Genomic DNA, 26,094 nt, shown 5'->3' with positions numbered 1-26,094 from the left:
TTCAGGCCTATCAAGTGGTATACTTTATTAGGAATAACTACATAGATAATCAAAGTACAGTTGTAGGCTAGAGCCCAACAATGCTTTTTTTTTTTCCCCCCATATAAAAAAGTAAACTTTCATAAAAGCTTGTTTAGCAAAGCCAGAAGCAGTGTTATTTTAAACAGTTTATTTACATTGCTCAGATTGGCAATAAAAGATATAAAAAACAGTGCAGTCTGACACATTCAAAAGCATCACTAGTTACGAATAGATACAAGACAAAACACAGGTGGTTAAAAAGAAACCAGAAGTTGTGAACTCCTGCTAATACCAACAGTTGAACTGTTAATGAAATGCAGAAATTCACATATTTAGATAGTTTGTGAGAGTGCATTGCAGGGTACAAACTGTTCAGAGATGACAGAAGTGAAGACAGAGTTTTAGAGGAAGACATGAGAAAGCCTAAAAGCCTTAGGAATAGTACACTGAAATTTTACACACCAAAATTGGACCCTGAAGTTACAGTGTCCTATATATACTGGTATATTATTACACCAATAATCCCATGTATTAAATAATGATTTGTTAACCAAGTATGGGGAATGTGTGGGGGTTTGGTTTTTTAACAACCCTACTAAACACGAGGGTAATTCTTTTCCTCAGACTTCCACTTCAAAGCAAGATGAAGAATTCAATTGATCATTTTTGGTGGTCAAAGCTCCTCATACCACTGTGTTACAATAAGGCTGCAGATCATAATCACAAAACTCAATTCTATTTTATTATAAACAACTACATTTATAAAATATCTGGAATAAGCAGCTGTACAACAGGTTAACTGTCATACTTGAAAGGTCAGGTACTTCATAATGTATCTCCATTTAAGAAATCCACAATTCAAACATTATAGTGCTCTGCCAGTAGATGAAGTTAGGCAAGCATAAGAGTCATCCAAACTAGCAGTAAATTATGTGATCATCATCTTCATTTCAAGATCTGACAAACCAGTTTAGTGCCTGGAGGGGACAATTTCCATCGAAGAAGATGTTTCAGTTATGCTGGCAAGGAAATAAATCTGTGCAAGGGAACACTGTGTTTAAATGAAGGCCAAGTTACTTATTCCACTGATTGGCTGGTCTGCTGCAACACAACTAAACCCCCTTGTGATTACCTAGTGTTATCTAACATTTTGCTAATCATTGCTAAGTGCTAATGACTAAGGTACCATTGATGTCAGTAACAGGTCACTGCCCAGCCACCTGCTTTGTCAGTCACTCCCACAGAGCAGAGTCCTTCCCACCTGCCTCATATCAAGTGGGTTGTTGATCGGCTTAAGGTGTGACTCCTCCTTTCAAAGATCGAGGGAAGGCTGACCAAGGAAGGAGAAGGAACACCCTGGTGGAAAAAAAAAAAGTTATGATCATTTATGAGCTAATCTTGATAGTGCAGCAGTCATTTCTCAACCTTGACATATCCTACAAGGCATGTGTGATCTTGAAGATTGGCAGCTTTTTAAATTAATGATTCAGCATTTCTAGAGTTTGAACAGGAAACTTAACACATTTTTAAAACTGCAGAAGAAAGATTTTTTTTTTCCCTTGTTACTAGCCTTGAGATTTGTAATGCAAGAATATGTTTTTGAAGAGTAGCTTTTAACAAGTATTAGTATACATCTTGCATCACTTTTTGCAGTAATAATCTCCCTCCAAAATGAAGGCAAGATACACTGTGATAATCTCTTAGAGAAACAGAGCTCCCCCTCCAATCCTACAACTTTCTGTATTATCACCAGCTCTGAGCCCCAAATGAGATGCTGAACACATGTCTCCTTGGCTGCAGGAGGCAGCCGACATCCCAATGATTTGTCAGAGCTTGCTTTAGCTGTGCCTGGATGGGCACACACTAGGCAAGAAGCTGACTTTTCTGATGCTTGGAGAATAAGCTGCTTCTGAGACTTAATTACAGTGAAACCAACACATCAATATGTAGCACTAAAAGTAAACCTCTTTGGATTAGCTGAGATTTTATATTCTTTCCACATTAGACCTCAAGATACTTTCACAAGCAATCCTCTGTTGCTCTTAACAGCCAGCCAAGCTTCTCAGCACATCAACAGGTCACGGTAGTTAGGCAGCTTGTGCACCTGCATACTTCAAGAATCTTTTAAATAGGGATATTTTGGGCAGGTAAGGATATACACACCTCACTATGAATAAACCCTATGCCTGTTTATGGCATGTCCTCCATTTGCAGTCATTGGCAATATCTGAAAATTTAACCCTAAACTCCTCTTTTATAGAGCAGCTCTTATTAGACTTAAGTATTTTATATCAGATTTTTTTTTTATTTACAGATAGATAACAAAAACCTAAAACCAAAGGTAATATGGTTGCAAGGAAGTCTTGAGCAGCTTAAGTTATTAAATTCCTCAGAACTCTGGCCAGTGAGCTACATGGCCATTTGGACAACTGAACTGAAACAGTGAAGAATTTAACCGTATGTCAATTGAGAAAAAACCTCCAAAAATTATATCTAAAAGTTTGTGAAAAAATCAGTTTGCACCCAGAACCAGAAACAGAACCACATGTGAGTGCTGACTCCAACCCTGTGCATTAGAGGATGTTAAAGAAGAACCCAACACCATCTGAAGCCCTTTGTGCATTGGAGCTGTACCATGCTCTCTTAGCTTAGAGAACTCAGGATTTCTTGCTCACTTCAGTCAGGATCTGATGCACAGAATTTCCCAGAACCATGCTGGTTTTCATCTCCAGAATCAGCACAAGTGGCAGCAGTGACAGGGAAAGCACATGGTCTGTCCAAGGCATGACCATTTAAGCTCTCCAAGCTGGAAGAGGCTTTTGCTTCTACAGCATTTGAAAGAGGAGTACTTGGAGAGCCAGGACACTGCACAGGTCCAGGCCTGGAATTCTGAGAGCTCCAATCAATAGAACTGGAGCGATGGACATTAACAGCACATTTGGCAGATCCACTTAGGCTGCACGTGGAAGTGGAACGAGCAATCTACAATTAGGAAGGATTTGAGTTAGCTCAAACAGGAAAAAAACCACCAAGCATCCAAGCTTTATTGCTGTTTTTACTCTGGTTTTTTTTCTACCCCAAAAAATTCCTACATGATCATAGGCCAGGATTTAATTTAAATAAAACAATATGTCTGAATAACAGGTTTGACTCTTAATGGACTCAGGTTCCCTGCAGTTTTAGTTTCCTATCAACAACTGCACTGATATTCCAACTTGAGGGGCTGGAATCCAAACCTCTTTTCCCCTCAACATTATCATTGCGCCAAAAAGGCTTTATGCAAGTTTAGTGGTGTGTGACATTGGTTAAAAAAAAAAAACACAACATGATCTGCTGCCAAGCTACAGCTTATTACCACAGAGGTGCAAGAGCTCTGAGAAGTATCTGAAACAGGAACATGGTTTTGCAACTTTCTAAGATTTTGTGGAAAACAAGTATTTTTGTCTGGGGTAGATATGCACAAAAAGAAAAGTACATGACTTGCAAGTTGATGAGAAATGAGATGCAGTGCTTCATGAAAACAAAGACAATTAGAATGCAAAAACAACTGTTTCCATAATAATAATAGAAGGAAAAAAAAAATCTCTCCACAGAAAACTAGGCTATAGCCTCATTGACAGATTTTTTTATTTTTTTTTTTAATTTCCTCTAAAGCAAGGGAGTTTGCTGTGATCCTTCCTCCCTTACTGCTTCATATTTTCTCATGTGGGAGAGCAGGGCTATATCTTTATGTTGTACAATTTAATGGCCACTCAAACATACTGAATTACCTCAATGTTAAAGTACTGACACATCAGTCAGTAGTAGAAAGATGAACAGCATTTGCTTTTCTTGGCCTTATGTCCCACATACTACAGACTAAGAAGTAGGTATTTACTCATCAAATTTACTCAAATGCTATAATAAAAAGCTAAGATGATGAAAAGATTCCTCCAAATCTAGTCTGCTTTACTAGACTGTATTAGGAAATTGAGTTTGGCCTAATGTAGCAGAAGAAAGCTGCAACAGGCAGCCAGGCATAGCAGAAGAGCTGCAATATGTAGAACAATATTTTATTTTATCCAGTTTTCTTAAACATTTACAAGGAGATAATTCCCCTGTTGTTTTAGATGCTGCTGCCTGCAAGTCTTTATGTTTTTCTACCCTTCCTTCCCAGTTTGTTTCCCAGGACATCTGTAATCTCACTACTTTGACTGAAACATTCACCATACTATTCAGGGTTGCACATCACATTTCTATTTAGTGCTCAAAAATCAAAAGCATGAACAAATACAAGACTTGTTCTGAAACTCTCTCAGATGAGGAAACATATTCCATCCTGAGCAAGAGAGACTGGTGGGGTTTTTCAACTTAAATGTCTAAGGCTACTCCCAGTTTCGAGTGCATTTTCTGCATTTTCAGCAATTAAGGCTTCCCATTAAACAGCTCTTGAAAACAACATCCCTATGAATGCAGTTAATTTTCCCCCACTGTGGATGTTGGAATTGCTGGAGTGAGAGCAGCAGCAGACAAGAGAGGAGTGAGATGTGAGAAGCTGCCGTCCCTGCCCTGCAGGTCAGGTCACTCACCGCTAGGGAGGAGGTGCTGGTCAGGCGGCTGCCGATGAAACTCTCGTTAGCAGAGCTGGGGCTCCGCCCTTCCGTGGCGCTGTGAGACATCAGAGCCCTGCGCAGAGCTCGCTTGGGTGTTTTGGAGAAAGAAAAGGCTCTTGTGACCTGAGGAGTTGGACAAAAACCAGGCTGTAATAACTACTTTTATGCAGGCTACCATTCTGAATATCTCAAGGATGTGTATCAAGTGCTGGTGGCTGGATCACAACCAGCCAAACACCCACACCTAAAGTGAACTGACTTTTAAAGGCTCCCCATCATCCTTGTTCGTCTCATTCTGTCCAAATATGAGACAACACAGGAGGGAGAGAGGAGAGAAGAGATCCAGGGAGAAGTCAAAGCAAGGTCTGGTCACCAAGGCTTCCCCACATCCCTCAGTCCTGCACAGTCAGCCCCCCTTCCTTTAAGTCACTCTCAATTTTGCATTATATTTAAAAGACTCAAAGTATTAAACAGCATAAGTTCCATAACAGACTCAAAAATGACTACATAATAGTTATGGCTGTAATACTTAAGACTGTATATACAGATATTCCAAAACCTTAAGCATCCCTCACCTTCTTTCTTTAAGGAGATTATATTTAAGAGTTTTAGTGCAGATTAAGTTTCTCCTGTCACTACTGTAAATACTACAAACCACCTCAAAGAGGAATCCCAGCACAATTCTCTGAATAAAAAGCACTACCTTTATACTATCTTACCTTTTTTGATGTTTTCTTTATTGCCCTGGATGCTCTGCTTAAAGTACTGTCCATATCTTTAGTATTTACTTCCACTGAATCAGGATCAGCAACATAAATGAGATTTTCCTGTAGACAAAAATAATCTTAATAATGGTCAAATATCAGCACTTGCCAAAATACAGTTTTCTAGTCCATTAGATCAGATTTAGACGGTTTAGTTGCCATATTCTTCCATATTTAACTCTTTATATAGTCCAGCAGCTATTTATTTGCAAACTATTTCATTAGATCTAAAGCTGGTACAATCAGTTTGTGAAAGCACTTCATCAGTAGTTTTACATTCAGTTTGTCTGATTCAGTTTCAAGTCCAGGCTTGACCAAATTAAAGGCAGTAGTTCTGAGGCATCCCTAGGGAGGATTCCAAGATAAACATTGCTTTATTCCACTGACACATCTAGCACATTTCTGAAGTGAAATCTTGAGAACTCCAGCTGTCAAACAATAAGACTAAAGACTTTCAGCTTAAGTGCAATACATGTTGCAGAACAGCCACGAGTTTTGGGGTCTTTTCATGCCTCATTCTTAAACTCCAGCATGTGCAAAGCAATCTCTGGCGACCTACTTAGAAAACCTGGGGGGCAGAGGGGGCACACATGAGAGTGAGAAATTGCTAGGCTGTTTTTTTGGTTTTTTTTTTTTTGTTGTCTGCATTTTGAGAAAATACATTTTACATTAAAAAAAAAAAATTAAAACCTCAGAAAGACCCCAGTCAGGATCTTTATGGCCATTCCCAGGACCTAAGGAATAGTAGCCAAAGCCTTTGCTGCCACCAGGTGGCAAAGTCGATATTATCTCATACACATAATGCTCTAGAAGTCTAAAACCAGGCAAAAGTGCTTAAATTGAAGCTCAATTTGACATTTAAATCAGCAAGAAAGAAGTATTATATAATTGGTACAAAGCAATAGGCTCAGAAATTACAACTAATGGGATTCAGCAAAGTAGGTTACAATTTGTCAGAGTGTGATTCTGAATGTCTTGGGGCAAGAGGGAATGATACCTTTATTACACAAAGGTTTAATTTCTATTAAAAATCCAAGTTATACATGACACAAAATACTGAAGATAGGCAACACACAGACTAAAGTAAATTAACACTTCCACATCAGCACTTTTCCCACTCAGTACCTAAAAGGGAAACCACAAAGCCCAAGTCTCTTATTCCTAAGTCCTTAGATCATAAGGCACACAAAATAAAACTAAGATGCTGTTTTCATACTTAATTACCTCTCCTGTAACAAGCATGCCTTTAAAAATCACAACCAAATGTTGTACTGTAAGAATACACTGCAGAACATAAAGCATTTCTATTTTACACCAAGTTGCTTCAGCTATCTATACTGCACATATTTTCTGCAAATTGAGATGACTGATATGCACACTTTTACATAATTAAAACATTAACTGAAAGCCTCTTGCTGTAATTGGAGAGGATCTACTCCTCAGATTAGTGAGTTTCTGACTATAGAAAGCCCACATGCTGAATTTCTAGAAATGTGGCAAGGCCAGTGCCTCCTTTATTTCAGATTTTCTTATTTCCTTTTAAGGTTATAGATTTCTGTCTATGGGAGGAAGATGCTTCATGTCTCTTGCATTATGGTGCAGATAAGGTGTAGAGCAAAGAACTCAACCTAACACAGAGTTAATCTAACACAAATGATCAACAACACTGGGATTGTAAATTCAAAGATAGCTGTAAAAGAAGCAAGCTGAAAACAATTCTTGTTAGAACTACAGTGCAGAGTTGAATCATATCCTTTCACCACCACAAATTAATTACAAATAATTTTTGATTTTTAAGCACTACTTAGCTTCTGCACAGACTAACTTCCAGGCTGTTTCCTTTTCTGCCTTTTAACCACTTACTTGCAGACATGTTAGCACAAATGTTTTCTGCTCTACTTTACCTCAGGCATGTCCACTATTAACTTCTTGTGCTTCAGGTGCTTAAAGCCCAAAAGAGGGAAATGTTTCAATCAGCAGCATGGCTCCAGAGTACTTACTGCATCTGCTTTACAAATGGTGTTGGCCACGTGCCGACACAACGTCTTCAGCCAGTCCTCCTTGCGAGGGTCTTCAGTTGTCATCTGGAAACTGAGCAGCTTGTTGTTGAGTTCTGTAGGTGGCCTCACAACTAAGGCAAAAGCTTTCTGGCAATCTACAGTTGATTAAAAAAAGAAAGCAAGGAGTTAATAAAAAGAATAATGATTTTTTTCATATAATTTAGGGGGAAATTTTCAGAAGGGTCAACCCTCTGTCTGCCAGGAGCTGGAGCTACAGACATGGTTTGGGGCGATGATTTTGTCTTTATTGACACAATAGTTGTTGTATCACTTGCAAGAGCAGAGTTCTGTCCACAGCCATCATCAAGAGACTGCAATCAGCATTTCAGGCAATAGCTGATTATTTAGCTTTATTCCTCTTTGCCATTTCTCTTCTTAATTGGGTTTCTATGTTCAGGTGCTTCAGAGAACATAAAGCAGAACACATGATGTGCATATCATCACTTACAGTGAAACATCAAATCTTGCCAGGATAGAAATCTAGAAATTGGTGTGACTAGATTCTTTGTATGTCACTACCAAAGCTAGAGCAGTACAACAAAGCAGGCAGAAAAATTAAGTCATCTTTTAAGATGCCAAGCACAGCTCCTCCTGAGCATTATCATCACCAGTTAAAAGAAAATTTGGTTTCACACCAACAGCACTTTTCCCTGGCCAGTCTAATGCTCTGGGCTGAAGTCTGAGGTTTGGTTTTTATTTTGTACATCCAGAGCTGTCAAGTGTTTAACTCTGTTTATTTCACACTGCCAATTGGTTGGCTTATGCTAATGCCATCTAGTAGTTCTGCCAAATTCAGCATCCTGCAGCATTCTTGAAAAGTCAAAAGGCATCAGTACCAGGAATTCTCAAGTTCATACAGAGATTCAAACACAAGCTTTTACTAAAATCATATACCTAATACACCATACAATAAACACACCTTAGCATTTCATCCCACAACAGCGGAGCTTCCCTTTCACACTCTGAAACACATTTTAATTAGCTACCATAGCACTTCAAAATACACAGACCTTCTGTCTCCCTGATGTCCAAGACTTTCTTGATCTGGGAGAGAGGCATGAGAACAACATGCTTGAGAGATGCAGGAGGCCTTGTGTGGCCATGGGGGCTCTTGAAAGCTCCGATAACTTTGTGCCGTTTTCTCGCAATCTGCGGTTAAATAGAATAGAATAGGAAGGGTCAGTTGGAATATCTCTTGCCATTGTTTCTTTCCTTTCTCTATTTTTTACCTTCTACTATCTAAGAAGACACAGAAAATCTTGTTACTCTGCCACATAAATCTAAAAGGAACTCAATTATCTCACTATTCACTGCCAACAGCCCAAGTGGCCCAGCAATATTTGTTACTTGGCATCAAAACACTCAGCTGAAAAAACCAATAAATTTTTAAAAAATACCTAGAGAGGAAGTAATTTTGCCTTACAGACCTCAATTCTACCCTGCATAACAAACAAGGATCCTTTGAAATCTACCACAAGGTAGCCTAGATTTAAACAAAAGACAACATCTATATGCATGAACCAACTTAAGGTGTGGTGTGTTATGTCCTAGAAATATCACTTGCTGTTGCTTATGCATGCAGTCATTGAGCAGGCTTTGCATAAAAACATGTAAGGTACTTGTTGTTTGTCTCTTGTCCAAGACACAAGCCAAGAAGCTTTATTAAAAGTGGTTTTATTTTCCCTTCCTTTACAAGAAGTGATGAAACTGAGTCGACTCCCAGAGAGAGTTCATCACTAGTCACAAGAACAGGCTTTTGTCTAAGTGCTGCTTAGGACAGCACTAATTCTGAATTATTTTAGAGTTGGTCTTCTACAATGTTCTTCACTGCTGCAGACAGCAACAAGTACTTTATGAAAATGTCCTTTATAAATTCAGTTTTTCCACATTAGTCTCCAAAACCCAGTTAGATTATTCTTCCCCTCTAGTTCTTCCTAACATATTTTTAGTTTAAGGCATTTATTATGATTTTGAGGTTTTTTTGGTAGCCTAAGAACCGACAGATCTACCAAGGCCCGCTATTCACTCACATTATATACAACTTTAAAAGGACAAACAACCTGATGAGCCAAAGACTCCAGCACTTTTTCATCCATTCGTGCTACTCAAAGTGCTATTCAGATAAACACTTTTTAACATATTAAGCTGCTTTTATGTTTTTACTCTGGCTCCAAGACATTAAAGGCTACATTAACACCTCCCACCTATGCAGACATGACTTACTAATAACTATGTTGGCTTATACAGCAGTTAATGGAAAGGAAACATCAGCATGTGTTGACCTATCAGCAGTCTGTGACTTAGAATTCTGCCTCAAAAATTCTTAAATTTTACTTATTTATATTCATGTGTAGTGTCAAGCCTTTTACAAGTCACTTCATGAGATGTACTGGTATAGTCATCTTACCTCTAGGCAGTCATTGAACAGAAAGAGTGTGACCTGCTCTCCCCTGTCACAGAGGTCGTCCCCAAGTGCTACAGTTTCCAGACGCTGAACCAAGCTGCGGTGGGAGGACAGGAGATTGGCCTAAATGACACAAGCAAAAAGCTCATTAAGCATTTAGTTCAAGGGCTGGATTACTGCTTGCTTACAGCTTAACACTGGCAATCTCTTTAAACCAGCACCATTGCATTGTAGCCTCACACTTTTGCAAAGGGAACAAAGTACTGCAGTCATTTAACAGATCTGCAGCTTTGGAGGAATTACTTACTGGACATCCATCCACTTCATAGACGACGTCAAAGAACTGCCTTTGGGCCTCTGTTTTTCTTTTGTCTTCATTAATGTGTCTAAGGAAAGCATATTATATTAATCTTCAATACCCAGAAACCGTAAATGGATGCACTGAATTTAAGGCATACAAAAAATAATAAAGCTAAACATTCAGGGAGAGAATTTATACAGCAGCACTTGCCACATTTCCCTGAAAAAATAGTGAAACACCACATGAAATCACATAGGAAAATTCAGCTCTAGAATACTATTCTTGTCACATTCCCAACACTTGACAATACCAATCAGTTAAAACAGAATGCCCCTCCCCTGCCTTGCAAGACTTTAAACCAGAGACTGACACAACTCAGTTCTTTACAGCCTGCATTTTGTCTCCCCCGCCAAATCAAGACTCACCAAGAAGCAGATACAAGAATACTTACAATTTAAAAGCTGTTGTTAAAACTGGACAAACATTTATCCAATTAATGCAGGAGTTCTTGTTGCTGGAGACATACGCTACACTTCAAAAGAGGTGAGACTCACAATCTAAACAACTTCAGCTTTCAGCTAATTAGCTCATGGAACAGTGCCAAGAAGAGCTAATACAAGACCAGAAGAAAAACCAATCTCCCACCAAAAGTCTGTAATATCAGTAGATATATGCATAGAAGTAAGATTTAAAGAAAAAACCCATCTCTTCCATTCCAAAAGGAAGAGACACAAATAAGAGTTGGTACAGAACAAGAGACTGGGGACAGTCCTTGCTGAGGCAGGGGGTCAGCAAAGGTTCAGGTGCAAGTGCTGGCGAACGTCACAGACTCCTTCGGAGCTCTGGCACAGAACACCAAAGTGACAACAGCAGCCAAAAGGAGGCTGAAGAACACCTACAGTTATGTTTACTTACTGTTCCTTGTGGCAACATAACACTGACAATTTAGGAGGAGCAGAGGGATCTAAATGCAGTATGTTTAACAGTATGTTCCATAGAATCAACATGACTTACGTCATCACCTCCTTTAATGATTCAATAGCTCTCTCTAGAGTTATTTTATCTGGGTTCTCTTCTGCTGTATGTTTCTTAATATCTACAATTAAAAAAAATTAAAAAAATTAAAAAATCCACACATCTTACAAGTACCAGAAAAGAAATATGAAAAATTCAAATTTAAACTGAGTTAAGCTGACTGAAGAAATCAGATGTACCCACTCTGGAGTCTAAGTAGCACTGATTAAGTGAGGAACTAGGCTGAACAGAAGCTGTCCAGATATCTCATTAAGAAAAAAACCCACCTACAATACAGAAACCAAACCCTTAAACTATTAAAAAAATTAAATTGAAGTGCAGAGACAAGCACAGAAGTATTTTTCTACCTGAAACAAAGGGCAATGTGGATTTATTTTTTTTAACAAAATCATTATTACAGCAACTGGTTGATACCAGGTGGAACACATGAAACTGTGAGCCTTGTCAATATGAATTGCTCTCTAGTTTATGTTAGTTTCATTTGAATCTCAATTATATTCTTGTTTGAAGAGACAGAATTGTCAGTGCAAACTGTTCCTCTATCTATATCCTGCATACAAATGTATGAACAAGTGGAATTTAGTCAGAATTTATGCTTCCTTCAGTAGTGGGTCTCACTGACTGCCAGGGATCATGGTTAGCTCATATAATCCGGCTTCTTTTAAATGAGAAAAGCTGTTGCTAATGATGACAAAAAGACATCATCTTGTGGTTTTAACACCTTCACAGACAAACAAATAAAAATTACATGGCTAGGTTACCATTTAGTAGTAGGGCAACACTGGGCAGCCTTTGAACAGGACGGATAAGGAGCTCAGCAAGGCTTTGGCGACCACATTCAGGTTTAGCTTGATTTATCTGGGAAAAAAGAAATAATGTTTACTTGGTTTTTTTTTTTTTTTTTTACACATATACACAAGAAAAGCACAAGATGAGAGAAAAACTGCCTTCCTTGAAATTAGCATTGCTATGCAAGTGTGACTTGTTTACCACAATCATTAACAGAGCATGTTAAAAACCACATTATAAAACCAGCTGCTAATGTGGAGTGGGACTGGGGATGGCCTGTTCCCTTATTTATTCCCCATCTTTTAGATATCAGTATTTGGATGCAATTCCTAGTCCCTCAGGAAACATGAGCTGAAACTGTCAGTGTGATTACTTGACTATTTAGATATATGAGTTAAAGCTACACTGCATTATTAACAGTACACACATATCTGAAGAGATCAAGAGTCTTAAGCCTCATCTTCAGATAACTTTCTTTGAAGATCATCTTCCTGTTAGATCTCCCCTGTTAGTCTCCTATTCATTAGTCACAGGAAGGCTGAGAAATTCTACCTCCCTGGAGCTTCACAGCTGCCCAAGGAAAGTTAAAAGCTGTTTCAGAAATATGAGTCTCACAAACACAGGGAGGGGACAAGTCAAAACAGCAGCTCCAGTTATCTCTACAGAAAGGAAAAGACATGGATATGGGAGGAACTTTTTCCAGCAACATATGCATGTAATCAAATCACCTTGAAAGCTGTTTAACAGAGGAGCAACTCAGGCTTTTTCTGAAAGAGTCTTATGAGGAGCTTGAGGGATTGAAGTTCAAGTCCTTCCTTTTTCTGTCTCACCAAGACATGTTCTCATTCCTTCAAGCTTTCAAAATTTCACATTCTTCCATTCTTTCACATTCAGTAGAACATGGTAACAGTTCCCATATTCTGCTCATAGACTTAGTTCTGCAGACACTTACCTTTAGGAAGGCATGAAACCTTGGTTTCTGCTTTTCACATCTTGTAATCGTCTCCTTGCTCATTTCAAAGAAATTCACAAATGGAGGGTATGTTTTCAGCAAGTCTTTTGACTGAAAGAAACAACTGTTAGGGCTCTGCTTTACATATTCTGTATCACTGTACATATGTTCCTATGCCCTGAGCCATACAAAGCTGCTCAAAGGCACATTGCAATAAAGAATAATAAAAAAATGTGTTGTAAACCCATACGTGTTCTCAGAACAAGTTAAGACATTTTTGCATGCCAGATGCCCCAGACTGGTGCTGCTGATCAAATGCAGGCTGCTCTCACCAGCATCATGCAAACATGGGACAATCTTAGAAGCTGCTGAGCAACTCAAGTGGGAGGCAGGTTCTCACCTAGCAAGAGGCTTTTGGTGAGAATTTTGGAAATTTCAGACAGGTATTTTCACTAGTTACTGCAATCACCTTTTAAGCCACCAGAAGCAATACCTTAGACTGATAACTTTTGAATGACAAGGACTATTTGTCTCAAAATCATCAGATCAGCAAAATCACAAGATACCTAGCAGCCTATTTATGTTAAAATACTTTTCAGTCCCAGACTTAGCTTTCCTGATCTACACAGGACTCCTTATTCACTTATATGTTTCAAGTCTTGAAGAAAACACAATTTTTTGTGGAAAATTTTTTTCCTAGTTCTTTTCTATTGATCAGAGGCAGCAGATGGCTAAGGGCCCAGGAAGTGGCTTTTAATATCTGAGTAAAAGCATGTCTGTAGTGTTGCAAATGACAGTTCTCAATCTGTAGCTATTTGTAGTTTTAATCCTTTATACCAGTGAACAGACACACAAACTTGACATGGATTGTATCACCTAACTCAACTGAAAAGCCTAAATAAAAAAAGACAATGATACAAGTTGGAGCTCTTTCTCAGCAGTGCTTTGCTTGTGTTTGCTAGCTCCTAGAAGTGGATTGTTTGTAAGGCAATACTTGTAAGCATAAAGAAAAACAGGAACTTACATATTTGAGAATGATATCACCAATACTTTTGCTTTCAGTCCAATTTATCATAAGATCTTCCAGGTCTTCCTAGAATATATGCAGGGATGGGGGAGAAAGCAAGCTGAGCATAAAGACATTAAATGGGATCAGTATTTTGCCAAACACATCATTAGGTGTGTTTTTGTGCTGACCTTTTAGGCAAACCTAAAAGCTGTATACAATTTCACATTCAACCCCTCCAATCTACTGAGGGCTGAAAACAAGAGATCTCTGGCTTACTGAATATTTAGATATAGCTGTAAATCAATGCAAGTAGAGCCTGGCAGCATGTCAGGAGTAGCCAACTCTGCAGCAAATGACATTACTGCACCCAACACAATACACAACATATCCCAAAGGAATACTGAAAAAGGACACATAGAACACAGTTGCACCAATTCTAATTAAGACTGCAAAACTTATCTAGGACTTAAGTCTATAAGATAGGATTGAAATAGAACTAGGATAGATTCCACTTACTTGCTACACCAGGCTGCCAAGGAAAGTGAGACCAAGCCTGTTAAGCCTATGTGAGCTTGATAAGGATCAAGCTCAATCACCATCAGATAATAAGAGAGACAGGAGGGCACAGCTGAAGGTTCAGGATTCACCTTAGGTGAAAAGGATTTATCACTAATATTGGTTTGCTGCTGCCACTGCTCATATCTTTATAACACCAAAGATGAAAGAAAACACAAGTCCTACATCAAAGCAACTCTGACTGCACTGAGTGCTGCAGGTGACTCCAATTTGACAGACACACACAGCTCTACTTTCATCCCTGTCTCACTGGGTACACATCAATACCTTGTGTGATTAACCAGACTGGACCCCACTGGTTGGAAAAAACCAACAAAAACTGTACAAGCAAAGCACCAAGTTGCAGGTAGCCTGCAAGTCTCTCTATTTTAAAAGCCTACAATGAAATGCTGACAGGAATAGGAAAATGCCACTATTTGAAAGAGTAGGTATCAGGAAGAGTTTATACTAGTCCAGCCCAGCAGATGCAACTGAAAACATGCAGAAAAGATTCAAAGTCTCTGTGAAAGCTTCCCCTGCAGAGGAGAAGGTGCAGCTTGCCTTGATTTTAGTGTGCACATCAAGAATGTCTGGAATGCTGCCAAATATGGTCTTGATCTCTTCCTGTGCAAGGATTGGTCCCCCAAGCTGTCCTTCCTTCTCCAATGGAACTTGAAATAACTGATAAATTAAGAGTAAAAAAAAAGTTAGCTGGAAACATTGTGTTAGAAATAGTTATGAAAGCAACAGTGTTTTCCTTCTAGATCATCATTTCCTGCAGTCAAATCTTGAGATCTCCATTCAGCAAGAGTGGGTTTTGGAGAGTGGCTTGAAGACACAAACACTTAGTTTGATACATCTCTACAACATAATCCCCTCTAATCTCTTTCTACTCACACACATCTTGGGTCATTCTTTAAGTAGATAATCAGCTGCAGTAGAAATAAACTTTCAAGAAATTAAGCTCTTCCTGTAAGTTGTTTGCTATTCTGCTCTTCTTGGAATAATTAAAAAAAAAAAAAAAAAAAAAAAAAAAAAAAAAAAGATTTTTCCCTCTGCCACGAATATCTAAATAATAATAATCTAATAATAATATCTAAATAATCACTCATGAAGTTCCTGACACTTCCAATTTCATTTCCATATATATTGCAATACCACTGCAGATCCCAGATTAGAAATTGTATTTTCCAACCTGAAACTGAGTATTTTTATATGTCAGTTAAATTACACGAGACTGTTAATAGTGCCATCTTCCTATGAAGCTTTGATGCAAAAGCCTGCAGATCACAGCTTGAAAATACTAATTGATGTAAACATTGGATATTTTATTACAATTGACCTGGACTGGCTTTAAACCATCTTACCTGAATAATTGTTGTCAGAATATCAACATAGTTACTTTCTGTCTGATACAATTCCTTTGCAACCTGCCATCTTGCAGACTGCTTGAGAGGAAGAGGAGTTGAGTTTTTGGAAGGTCTTGCACAGGATTTTGGTGTTTCTGATAAAGAGATATTCCCAAAAGAAAATAGAGCTTTATTACAATAGAGTCCCTTAAAAATCTCACCCTCAAAGGAAAAAAAAAAAAAAAAAAAACAAAAAAAAAAAAAAAAAAAAAAACCAAAACAAAAAAAAAAACCACAAAACTTCAGTATTTTTAACTGTATTGCAGTTACCAGGGCTCTTTCAAGACATTAGCTCTCTTTATTACAGCCTACTTATAAAACAACAGTAATATATTATTCCTCAAAATTAGACTGAAACTAATAAGCCATTTATGGACAGGTCAATGACTTGACCTTATTATAAGTACCTTATATAGCAGGAAGCAAGGATTAGGTGCTGAACATTATTTATACACTAGTACAGAAGTGCTTTTCTACTTTCACTTTGCCATGTAAACAATTATCTCTCAGCTGCCTACCATCCTTGCATTAGGTGTATAGTTCAAAATCACTGACTAAAATCAGCCCTTGCACACACTCACATTCCACCCATCCTATAGGAGGAAGAGGAAAGGCTCAAGAAAGTAATTTCTCTTAAAGCTAAAGTCAAGGTGGTCCAGGAACAGTTCATGAGTTTTAAATACTTGCTCATGTATTGGATCTCAGAGACCTATACTGACTTTTTTGATATCAAAGCTCATTACTTCCATAGTTAATAATGAAGTACCTTCTATGTTGTTTCCAAAGCAGCACATTCTGAGACTGACTGCTGCTACCAGGGGTAACCAGAGCACTACCATCATATAAGAAGGCTGATCTTCCCTGAATTCCTTCTGAATTATCACTTACAGGTTATGCCTCACGGGGAGCTCTTATGTGATTTGAGTTTGCCTTTTTAAAGCAGTAGCTGGAGCAGTAGCTCCAGATGCCTCCTCCATATGATAGAAACAGACCTTTTAAAAACACTTGTGGGTATCAGCTTTTGACTAACCCAAAATTTTGCAGTTCCTCTCTTCACAAGAGCCATGTGCAGAGATATTTAAAACTGTCCATTCACCCCAAACCAATTGATGATTTATATTCTTGTGAAGTTTTAGACATGACAGTTTGCTGGCACAAACGGTGTTGCCTCAACAGAACATTTCAAAGATCTAGGAGTTGGCCCTGCAGGAATTTTCCCTTTACCTCCTAGAAAAGAATCTTTGTCCTCTCTCCCTCCAAGTATCCTGTGGAGAGTATTTTAGATGATTTACTGTTGACTATGCTGCTAATTTGCTGCAGACTTCCAACAGAGTATTTTAAACATTTTGGAGTAACACTCAACTGTACTTCCTATTTATCACCTCTGTATCTATTCCTTCAGATATGAAAATGCTTACTGTGATGACAAGAGGTAGCTTGGCCTGTGTATGAACTCTTCACTCCAAATTTTTCCTCCACACTTTGAAAAGGCAAAAGCCTGGAATTACTTTGCAAGAAAGAAGCTGTAAGATTTTCCTACCACCACCATTTCCACTTGCATGCAAGAGCTGTTAAACACTCTACTTGTGGCTGAATGGAAGGCTTTAGCTCTACCTCCATTGGCAGTGCTTGACTCCGGAGTGTTGGAAATATCCAGCAAGGAGCCAATGGAGAGGGAATGCTCAGCTGAGGGGCGTTTCCGAGGAGGGAAGGGGGACATGTCTGTTTCCCTGGTCAGCTGGGCCAGAGTCTCTTTCAAGCGGCGCCGTTTGCGGTTGCTGTTGGGAGTGCTCAGCGAAAGCAGCGACACCGACTTCTTGAAGTCAGGGCTCTCTGACTGCAGGCAAAGAAAACTCCACTCAGTGGGTTTGTCCTCTGTGTCCAGCTCAACTCAGTGCAGAGATTAGTTAATTACAGAAATCAACAAACAACATAGAAGAAAACTTCTTAGGAAAGCTAAGACAAAATTGAAGCTTTCCCCTCCTTTTAAAAATACAAACCACAGTAGTGTTTTGTTTGACTAAAAGTAAAACTTTTGAGAAGCAGAAAAAAAAAATTCTATTCCAAATTAGTATTCTATGTATAAAATTTATAATGGATTATCTGGAATTTAAATTCTGCTTTAAACCAACTGATCGCTGACCCCACACACACACTACATTGCATGCTAATTTTACCACCAAAATATGCTGTGCATTGTGTGAGTGTTCAACATACCTTCTCAAATAAATACATGGACTCTCCAGCTCTGGCATCCATTTGAATGCTTCCCCAAAACCACTACAGGAAAAAAGAAAACACATTTATAAACCCATTACAGAGCTTCACCCAAAGCTAAAAATATTCAAAATAATCTGTAATAGTACTAGAGCTGGGATGGAAGATATTTTTTCAGAATAAGACAGAGACAGTTCTACATAGCAGCATTCTCTAAAGAGTTTTCAGCACTAACCTCTTGCTTTACAACATAAAGTTTTTTTAAAGGTTCAAACGGAAGATCTTTTACTGTACTTTCTTCAACCACCAAGTGTGTACACCTTTCATCACCAACTGGTAAATAATGTCCTCCTAGACAAAAAAAACAAAAAACCAAATTAGCAAAAGAATAATTTTGTTAGAAATAAGTATCTCACTTAGCAGTTCTGTGGCACCGATCATTATAAACTCCACCCCATTATTCCCACAGGTTTTCACAAACAACAACCTTGCATTTCTGTCATTTCTTCCATGTTAGCTTTCTCATCATCAGAGAATCCCAAGAAACTTAACATGCAATCCTGAAAGGGAGGAACCTTGAACTGGTTTCTAAAGTCATCATCAGCTGCACAGAAATCACTGAAAGAAAGAAGATGCACAACAGGTCACTTAATAAGTGATTAATGTCAGTACTTAAGCAGGAGCTCACAATATTTCAGGTGAACAGGATGCAAGGTAAAGGATGAAGGAGAATAAAAACCTACATTTCATTCCTTTTTTCCCATGCCTTATAAATCCACTCAGCTTTCACGATAGGAATACCAAGACTTACAGCAATCTACAAAACAGGAAAAGCATAAGTTGTACCAAATATTTCCATTTAAATCTTTCCCACATCAAGAAAAACTTGTAACCTTCCTGTTACTTTTAAAGACAGATACTGCAGAAAGTGAATATATTCCTTCAAGAGCCATATCCAACTGCAGCTCCCCAGAGTTAGAATGTATGAATTCAGTGACTAGGAGATCAGATCAATAGCTATTTTGACATTTCCTCAAAAGTGTACCATTTTGTTAGTCTGATATCCTTCATCACTCACACAAAATCAAATCTTTGTTCCAGTAGAATATGGGATTTCTTTTCTCTTTTGATACTTTGTATGAAGAAAAACACCCCATCCTGCTTCTATCAAAGAGAAAGTGACTGTTTGAAAGGTAACTGCCATGGCAGCTTGAGAGATTGTACAGTTTTCCTACATTTTCTCCTCTGAGTTGGCAGAAAGGAGGACTGTTTAAACAGAAAGCAGGACTTCTCTTCCAACTGCAAGATTATAAAGACAAACACCAAAAAAAAAGCAACATCCTTCCAATAATTCAAACAAGGGAGAGTCAAGGGGCACAGACATTGCTATGTCATATTAAATAATACAAAAACCTACAATCTGTTATTTACTTCTAAACTGAACATAAGTGTCCAAAATTATTCCCTTTTAGAGCCAGAAAAGAAAAAGCACTCATGTCTATTTATGCATAAAGGAATATGTGAATCCTCACCCATAAGAAGTTAAAAATAATTTTTTTAATATATGCACTAATTAAGGACTAATTTTTTTTGCAAGTTACCTTAAAGTTTATTGTTTGGACAGACAAAAGCAGACATTTGTTCATCGCTGTCTTAACTACTGGTAGAAACAATATTTAACTATTTTGCACCTTGTTATTGACTATACTTGTCTATTTCCAATTTATGTTATTTAGATCACCCACAGAGACAAAAACATGCCAACATTGAGCCAGACAGAGATGAATTCACCATTACAAGTTATTGCTTTAGTAGAGGAAAAAACAGCAGCTTCTGAGCTAAAATATAATGAACAAACAGTCTACAAGAGCCAAATTCCAAAGGTTTCTGTGAAACACCAACTCAAGTTTACATACTCTGAATTTGTCTCCATGTGTTGAGTTTGCCACCAGATGAGTAACTTTTGAGCTGAAGTCCCTTCGAGTAATTCCACCCATATGATGAACCAAGGTCACAAGCTTAATCTGAAAAATGAAGATGAAAAGTTTTCATTATCTTTTGAAGAGTGAGTTCAGTACAAAAGTGATTTATAAAGCAAGTTACAGAAGATTACATTAAATGTCCAGAAATAGAAATACGCTGATCTGTTCTTAAAACAACTTGTTCACTTCAACAGAAGATATAGCTTATACATCAAAAGAACAAACAATTCATTCTCCCCATGCAAGCTTAAGCCATGGTTAAACCCTACGGGTGATGGAGCAGAAGAGTATCTTGAAAATATACTTAACATGGTTTTATCAATCCAAAGAAGAATAAATTACTTACTAGCTCATCTTTTTTTCTGAATCCTGTAAAGCACAGTACCAAGTTCAACATACTTGCACAGTACAGTGGACGGCAGGAGAAAGGTAAAGGCTGAAAACAAGAAGAAAGCTTGTGAGTCAACAGCACAGTGCTCCCATTAAAGTTTTCACATTACCTTTAATACATTACTGCCATTTCTAATATTAAAAATGCATCAGAGACTAGTCCAGGTCTGTGTATTCAGTTATACCTTAGCTCTAGGCCTGCTGATAAAATAACTAGAGCTTTATCAAGTCCAACAGGTAGCACTCCATCCTTTTATTTCCTCCCCAATCCACCTGCTCTACATTACAACTTTTGGAAATATAAAGTGACTACTGGAGAATCATTTGTATGCTGACTTTCCTAATGGCACAATCCCAACCAGTGATCAACAACTCCCACAACTACAGCAGCAACTGTAGCCTTCTGTCTACCTGTGCTCTCTCACTATACACGATATTCTGTTCCTAGCATCAGAAACTTGCTTTTCTAAAAATTCTCTTGCTAGGAATGTTTATAAGTGATTGGAAGAGCAGGAGAGACTTTACTGTGAATTCTCAGAGCTCAGTGCAGCAGGGAGCTGTTCCTCTGATTTCAGCAGGAAGTACACACCTCTCCTTTCTGTGCACAGTGCAGCACGACTGGCGGCCCGATGACTCGGCAATCTGCCTTGCACAGGTTGCTAAAGACGGGAGCTTGGAAGTCTGACACAACGAAGATGGTCTCAAATTCTGGGGAATCTGAATCTCCAAGCTCTTCTATTGTGTCTGTCTTTATGTAGGGCATTTTAATTTCCTTGATGCATAGGGTGAAAGGGAAAGCATTACTCAGGCAACATATTTGCACAAGTGTAAAATTCAACTGATGTTTATTTTGAACCATTAGAAAAATGTGTGATTTGTATTTCAGAGACAGAGTTAGGATTTGTGAAAGCTGAATGCAATGCACTCTTCTCTAGCATAAGAAGAGCTATGAACTGCTGCATGCTTTAAGACTGAATGTCAAACTAATTCCTGCTTTTGAAGAATCAAAATTCTGGTTGCTTTAGCAGTTTACGTATCAGTTCACACTAATAATGTAACACTGGAAGTAGCTAGACAGAAAAAACACCCTAAGCTCAAAAGATAAATGAAATTTCAGACTGTCAGAACAGCTTTGGGTACTTTGGGATGCTACTAAAAAGCAGCATCCAGTTTGCAACAGCAAGCTCCATGCTGCAGAACATCTACAGAATGAAAATAGATTTTGTTGATTGTTTGATATTTTAAAGAGGTTAAAAAATCTGGTCCATTCCAATTTCAGATATAAATTCCAAACTTTTATCTCTGTTTTTCACATCAAGAAATGGAAAAGCATTTCTTGCACTTCAGTTTAAATGCAGCTTTCAATTGAAAGAGCAGCCCATAAACAATTACAAAGTCAGTTCATAGCACAAACTTATGTGTGACTGAATACAAGCATGCAGTTGGATGTCCCCATGGGTATTTTGCTGCCCCTGTTAGAAAACACCACTAGGTAAGAGCTCCAAGTATTACTCCATATTCTAAAAAAGTGCTAATTTTGATGAGCTGTGACACCACCAGAACCATTAGAATATATTATGAGCATTATACCAAATTAATTTGAATTAAAGTGTGTGCACATTTCAGTCCCAGTGAAGTGTAACATGCTGCATGCAATTACATGTGCTGAATTGCATGACATACCATATGAATAATACTTTTTATTAGTTTTTCTTCTGATTTATCAGGACTACTTTCCTTTATCTTTATAACAGGTACTTCCATTATCTTAATGGTCTGTGGAAGAGGAAAACTTTAGTACAGAAGCAAATTGGGTACCAGAAGTCTGTAGGCATAACATGTCCTTCCAGTGACTGTTTTATCTCAGGCCCACATACCTCCAAGGCTGTCAGAAGCTCCTCATGTTTCCCTGCTTCCTGAACCAAAACCACTCTTGTTTCTATTTGAGGCATTTCTTCTGCTTAGAGAGAAGCAAAGATAATATTTGTATATTAGCAGAAAAATCCATGCTATGTCTAAATCAAGCAATAATGTATAGAAGAATACAGTCTTTCAAGATTTCTTATCAGGAGCAATCCATAAAATAAATGTTACTTCAAGAAGAGTGTCCTTTAATTAAGGCATACCAAATTGACTTAGAGCCCAAACTTTCTAGTATGAGATGAAACATGAATCTGAAATTCATGACCAATCAAAGCAAAATGTAAATCAAGGGGTGGGAAGGAAAAAAGACAACAAGCAAAAGAAAACCCCAAAAAATTATAGGCTTAATGCTCCTACCAGAATTAGATACAAAGATTTGCTAGAAAATAGACAGTTGGTATCTTTTCTAGTTTCTGTGTTCCTGGTTGACAAGGTTCATTACATTCATGGTAACTTGAGCAGTTACCAAGACTATCAGAAGTGAAATTAGATGCCTTGTTCTTTTTTTCCATGTATTAATAAGTCTTCAAAATATCAGGAGGAAGAACAAGTGTTGCCTCCATCTGCATCAACAGACCATCAGCAGATTTTGGCTACTACCTTAGAAGAAAAGATGGATGGTTGTTCTTTAATTTCAAGACTTGTTCTTGAATTAATTTTGGGCTCTATCAATCTCTCCACCTCTTTACCTTATACCTATTAATCTGTCCACAACACTGTACTCAACAGAGCAGCTGCAGTTTCCAAACACTGGTGTCAAACTGTCACCTGGAGAGATTTATCCCACAGAAGAGGCATCAAATGGAACTGACAGCTTTCTGTACAAGAGCCAGAAAATTCATTCAATTTGGACTGTAACTCCAAATTTTCTTAATGAAAAGATTCCAGATCAACACCCTTTTCCCTACTCTACATACAGCTTTGGAGTTCAAAGTACTTCAGGTTTTTCAAAACTACTAAATACCAACAAAGTAATCAGTCATTGCAAAAAACAAATTGTCTTGAAATAAACTTCCCCCATTACCTTCAGCATCCAGAACAGTAGCACGGAATACATTCTCTTTGGAGGTTTCTATAATTTTTGAATCAAGAACAGAAGAATCAGCCAAGAGGCTCCTCCCAATTTCAGACACCAGAGTACTGTTGTCAGCCATGATTATGCCTTGTTTCTTTCTTCAACAGCTGGAAGGTAGAGAGGTCAAACCCAGTTACAGGTGCAAAATGCTCATTCATAAGAGACCTATGACCAAGGCTGTCAGAAGTGATTTCAGAAAACAAAACATTTAGGCTCTTGCTGGACTCTCACTCACTGACAGAGCAGCTCTGAAAGAGCATCAAGAGTAACACAATTGATAGAAAGGACTGACAACAAAGCTGTTACAGAAATGGTTCTCTAATTTACCTGCACAGAGAGCTGCAGAGAGGGAATTTCAGCTCTGAGCACAGGCAAGTACAAACTCAAGTGGTCATTTAAAAAACCTTAACCACAAAGCACCAAACTAAAAGCACTTGTTTCTTTCAGTGACAAACTATTATAAGCTACAGTTGAGACTGAAATTAGCATTGTTGATTTGAAACATTAGAATAAGAACTAGGATAAGCATAACATCTTGCTAAAATCTGATTTTTCAGGTGAACTGGCTGGAGATACTGTGGTTAGAAATGAGCACCCAGAGAGTAGAGCCAGGACTACTTACTCTTAGAAAAATTAAAAAAGCTTGAAAGTCTCTGCAAAGTTGATATACATATATGTCTAGCTGTATGGTCTGATCTATTGTCCTGCATTAACTGTAATAGAGTAGAAGCACTCTTTCATCATCAGATAAAGGCCTTCTCTCTTCTCAAACAGAATGGATCGGGGTCTCCCTGCCCATCAGACTTGTCATCTACTGGAAAGGCAGAATCCTTAACTCTCCCTATTTTCTGGGAGCTACCAACCCAAATCCTGCACCACAAAGATTGTTCTAAGACACCTGCCCAACAGGCAGCACATTTTCTGTCACACACGAGGCAAGTAGGGTGCAGGTCCTGTGATTCATCACACACCCAGATTTCAGTGTTTGCACAGTGATAGCAGAAGTCACCTGGAGCAGCAGCTGCACAAACTGCTGTTGGATAACAACCCTTTGTAGCACTTTAACTGAAATGTTCTTGCAACTGTAAATGCCCCTTTAAAACAGCAGCTACTTCAATACTGCACTAGAGCATTGTCTGAAAGAGGCCTCTTGATGAGAGCAGCACATACTATTTTTCAAACTGTGTAATGACCATCCTATTACACAGCAAAGTAAGTCAGAAGACAAAAAGCAATGGGCACTTTGGCATACCAGCAATACAGAAAAGGCTTTATCTTCCAGAGATCACATCTGGGACTTGGGGAAAGGATTCAAATCTTCATAACACACAAGTTCCCAATACAGCAATGAGCAATAATCAACACTAGAAATCTATGATTATTCTAGACACATTCAGTTACCAGACTGGCCACCTTAGTTTCAGTTTCCAGGTTACACACAGCTGTGCACATTCACAGAATTAAGCTTCCTAGATTTAAGTCCCAGTCACCCATCTAATTTTTCCCAGAGCAGCTTAAGACAGAGCAAGACAAGAGAGTAACCCAAAAGAGTCTTTGGAGAATCACCCAGCCAGAATATTACAATGTCACCACCAGGAACTGTTATACAGTTACCAATTTTTTTGGCAGTCAGGGTAAAGGGAAGCACAATCTTGGCAGAATCAAACCACATTGTTAATAATGATTACCACAAGGACAATTACATGTAAGTTCAAAAGAAAACAAGTGCTCCAGTTAAAGGTACAACTAAACTTAAATCCTAGAGATTACTTCTTAGAAGTCTGAGACATCAGTATGGTTATTACTATACCAAATAACCTGTATATGAACTTAGAAAGAACTTCACCACATACTTGAAGAAGCCCATAATTTTCGTCTGGGCATTGATTTTCTTTATGGATTTTCCAATTTATTTATTTCTGAGGTTCCATCCTGGGTGTATTTAAAAAAATTCCTTATTTTAATAGCCATATAATCATAACAATATTTGTCACTAAACTTACAGGCTGAAAGTACCAGGATACAGAGAACAAACAGCACAGCGAGACACGAACAAAACAGGCTTCCCTCACATAAAGAGCAAAAGCCAGAACTCCATCACAGACTTGAGGCAGAGCTAATGCCCCCCACAGCATCACACTCAGAAATGACCTTCCAGTAATTTGAGGAAAGCCCGGAAAGGACAGCAAACACCTCCCACATTTCCCATGTCCCTAACCAGGAACCACCCAGTAAGGGTCCCGAGCCCTGTGCAGGGAGGTGGCCGGAGACAGAACAGGACAGGACGGGACAGGACAGGACGGGACGGGACAGGACCGCCGCCGCCTCTCCCCTCACGGGCCAGCAGGTGCCGGCGGGCCGGGGCTCCGCCCTGCCCAAGGAGCACGGCCGGCGGCCTGAGGAGCCCCGGAGCAGCGCTGGGGCCCGCAAACCCCACAGGTACCCGACACAGCAGCCCCGCTCCGAGCCGCCCGCACCCCCGGCCCCGCTGCCCCCTCACCGCCGGTGCCACCCGCCGCCATCCGCCATCAGCGGCCGCCGCCAATTCAAAAAGCGAGCCGCCGCACCCACACCGCCGCCCATTGGCTGCCGGCCCCGCCGCCCCTCTGTAAACCT

At 38.8% G+C, this 26,094-nt stretch overlaps 1 protein-coding gene across 5 annotated transcripts; it reads right to left on the bottom strand.

Moving 5' to 3' along the window:
• On the bottom strand, nt 1-26,094 carry ECT2 (epithelial cell transforming 2). 5 transcript variants are annotated; one of them, XM_056499167.1, is made up of 25 exons: nt 25,979-26,055; nt 23,428-23,585; nt 22,358-22,440; nt 22,164-22,256; nt 21,070-21,252; nt 20,437-20,526; nt 20,025-20,132; nt 18,852-18,925; nt 18,596-18,726; nt 18,344-18,459; nt 18,109-18,171; nt 17,506-17,728; nt 15,850-15,986; nt 15,044-15,163; nt 13,943-14,011; nt 12,919-13,029; nt 11,939-12,035; nt 11,157-11,238; nt 10,149-10,227; nt 9,845-9,964; nt 8,448-8,586; nt 7,378-7,532; nt 5,333-5,440; nt 4,590-4,736; nt 1-1,377 (listed from the first exon to the last, which is right to left on the bottom strand). In XM_056499167.1, exons 2-25 carry the CDS (start codon nt 23,555-23,557, stop codon nt 1,288-1,290), a joined length of 2,748 nt encoding a protein of 915 aa, XP_056355142.1. In that variant the 5' UTR covers nt 23,558-23,585; nt 25,979-26,055; the 3' UTR covers nt 1-1,287. The 5 variants fall into 5 exon arrangements, with proteins under 5 accessions (XP_056355142.1, XP_056355143.1, XP_056355145.1 ...); XM_056499168.1 differs by having other exon boundaries at nt 22,358-22,437; XM_056499172.1 differs by lacking the exon at nt 1-1,377 and adding an exon at nt 2,695-3,003.

This window comes from Oenanthe melanoleuca, chromosome 9 (assembly GCF_029582105.1).
Source record: "Oenanthe melanoleuca isolate GR-GAL-2019-014 chromosome 9, OMel1.0, whole genome shotgun sequence".
Taxonomy (NCBI): Eukaryota; Metazoa; Chordata; class Aves; order Passeriformes; family Muscicapidae; genus Oenanthe; species Oenanthe melanoleuca.
Note: the sequence above shows the minus strand (reverse complement) of the source record. Positions and strands in the feature narration are given on the sequence as shown.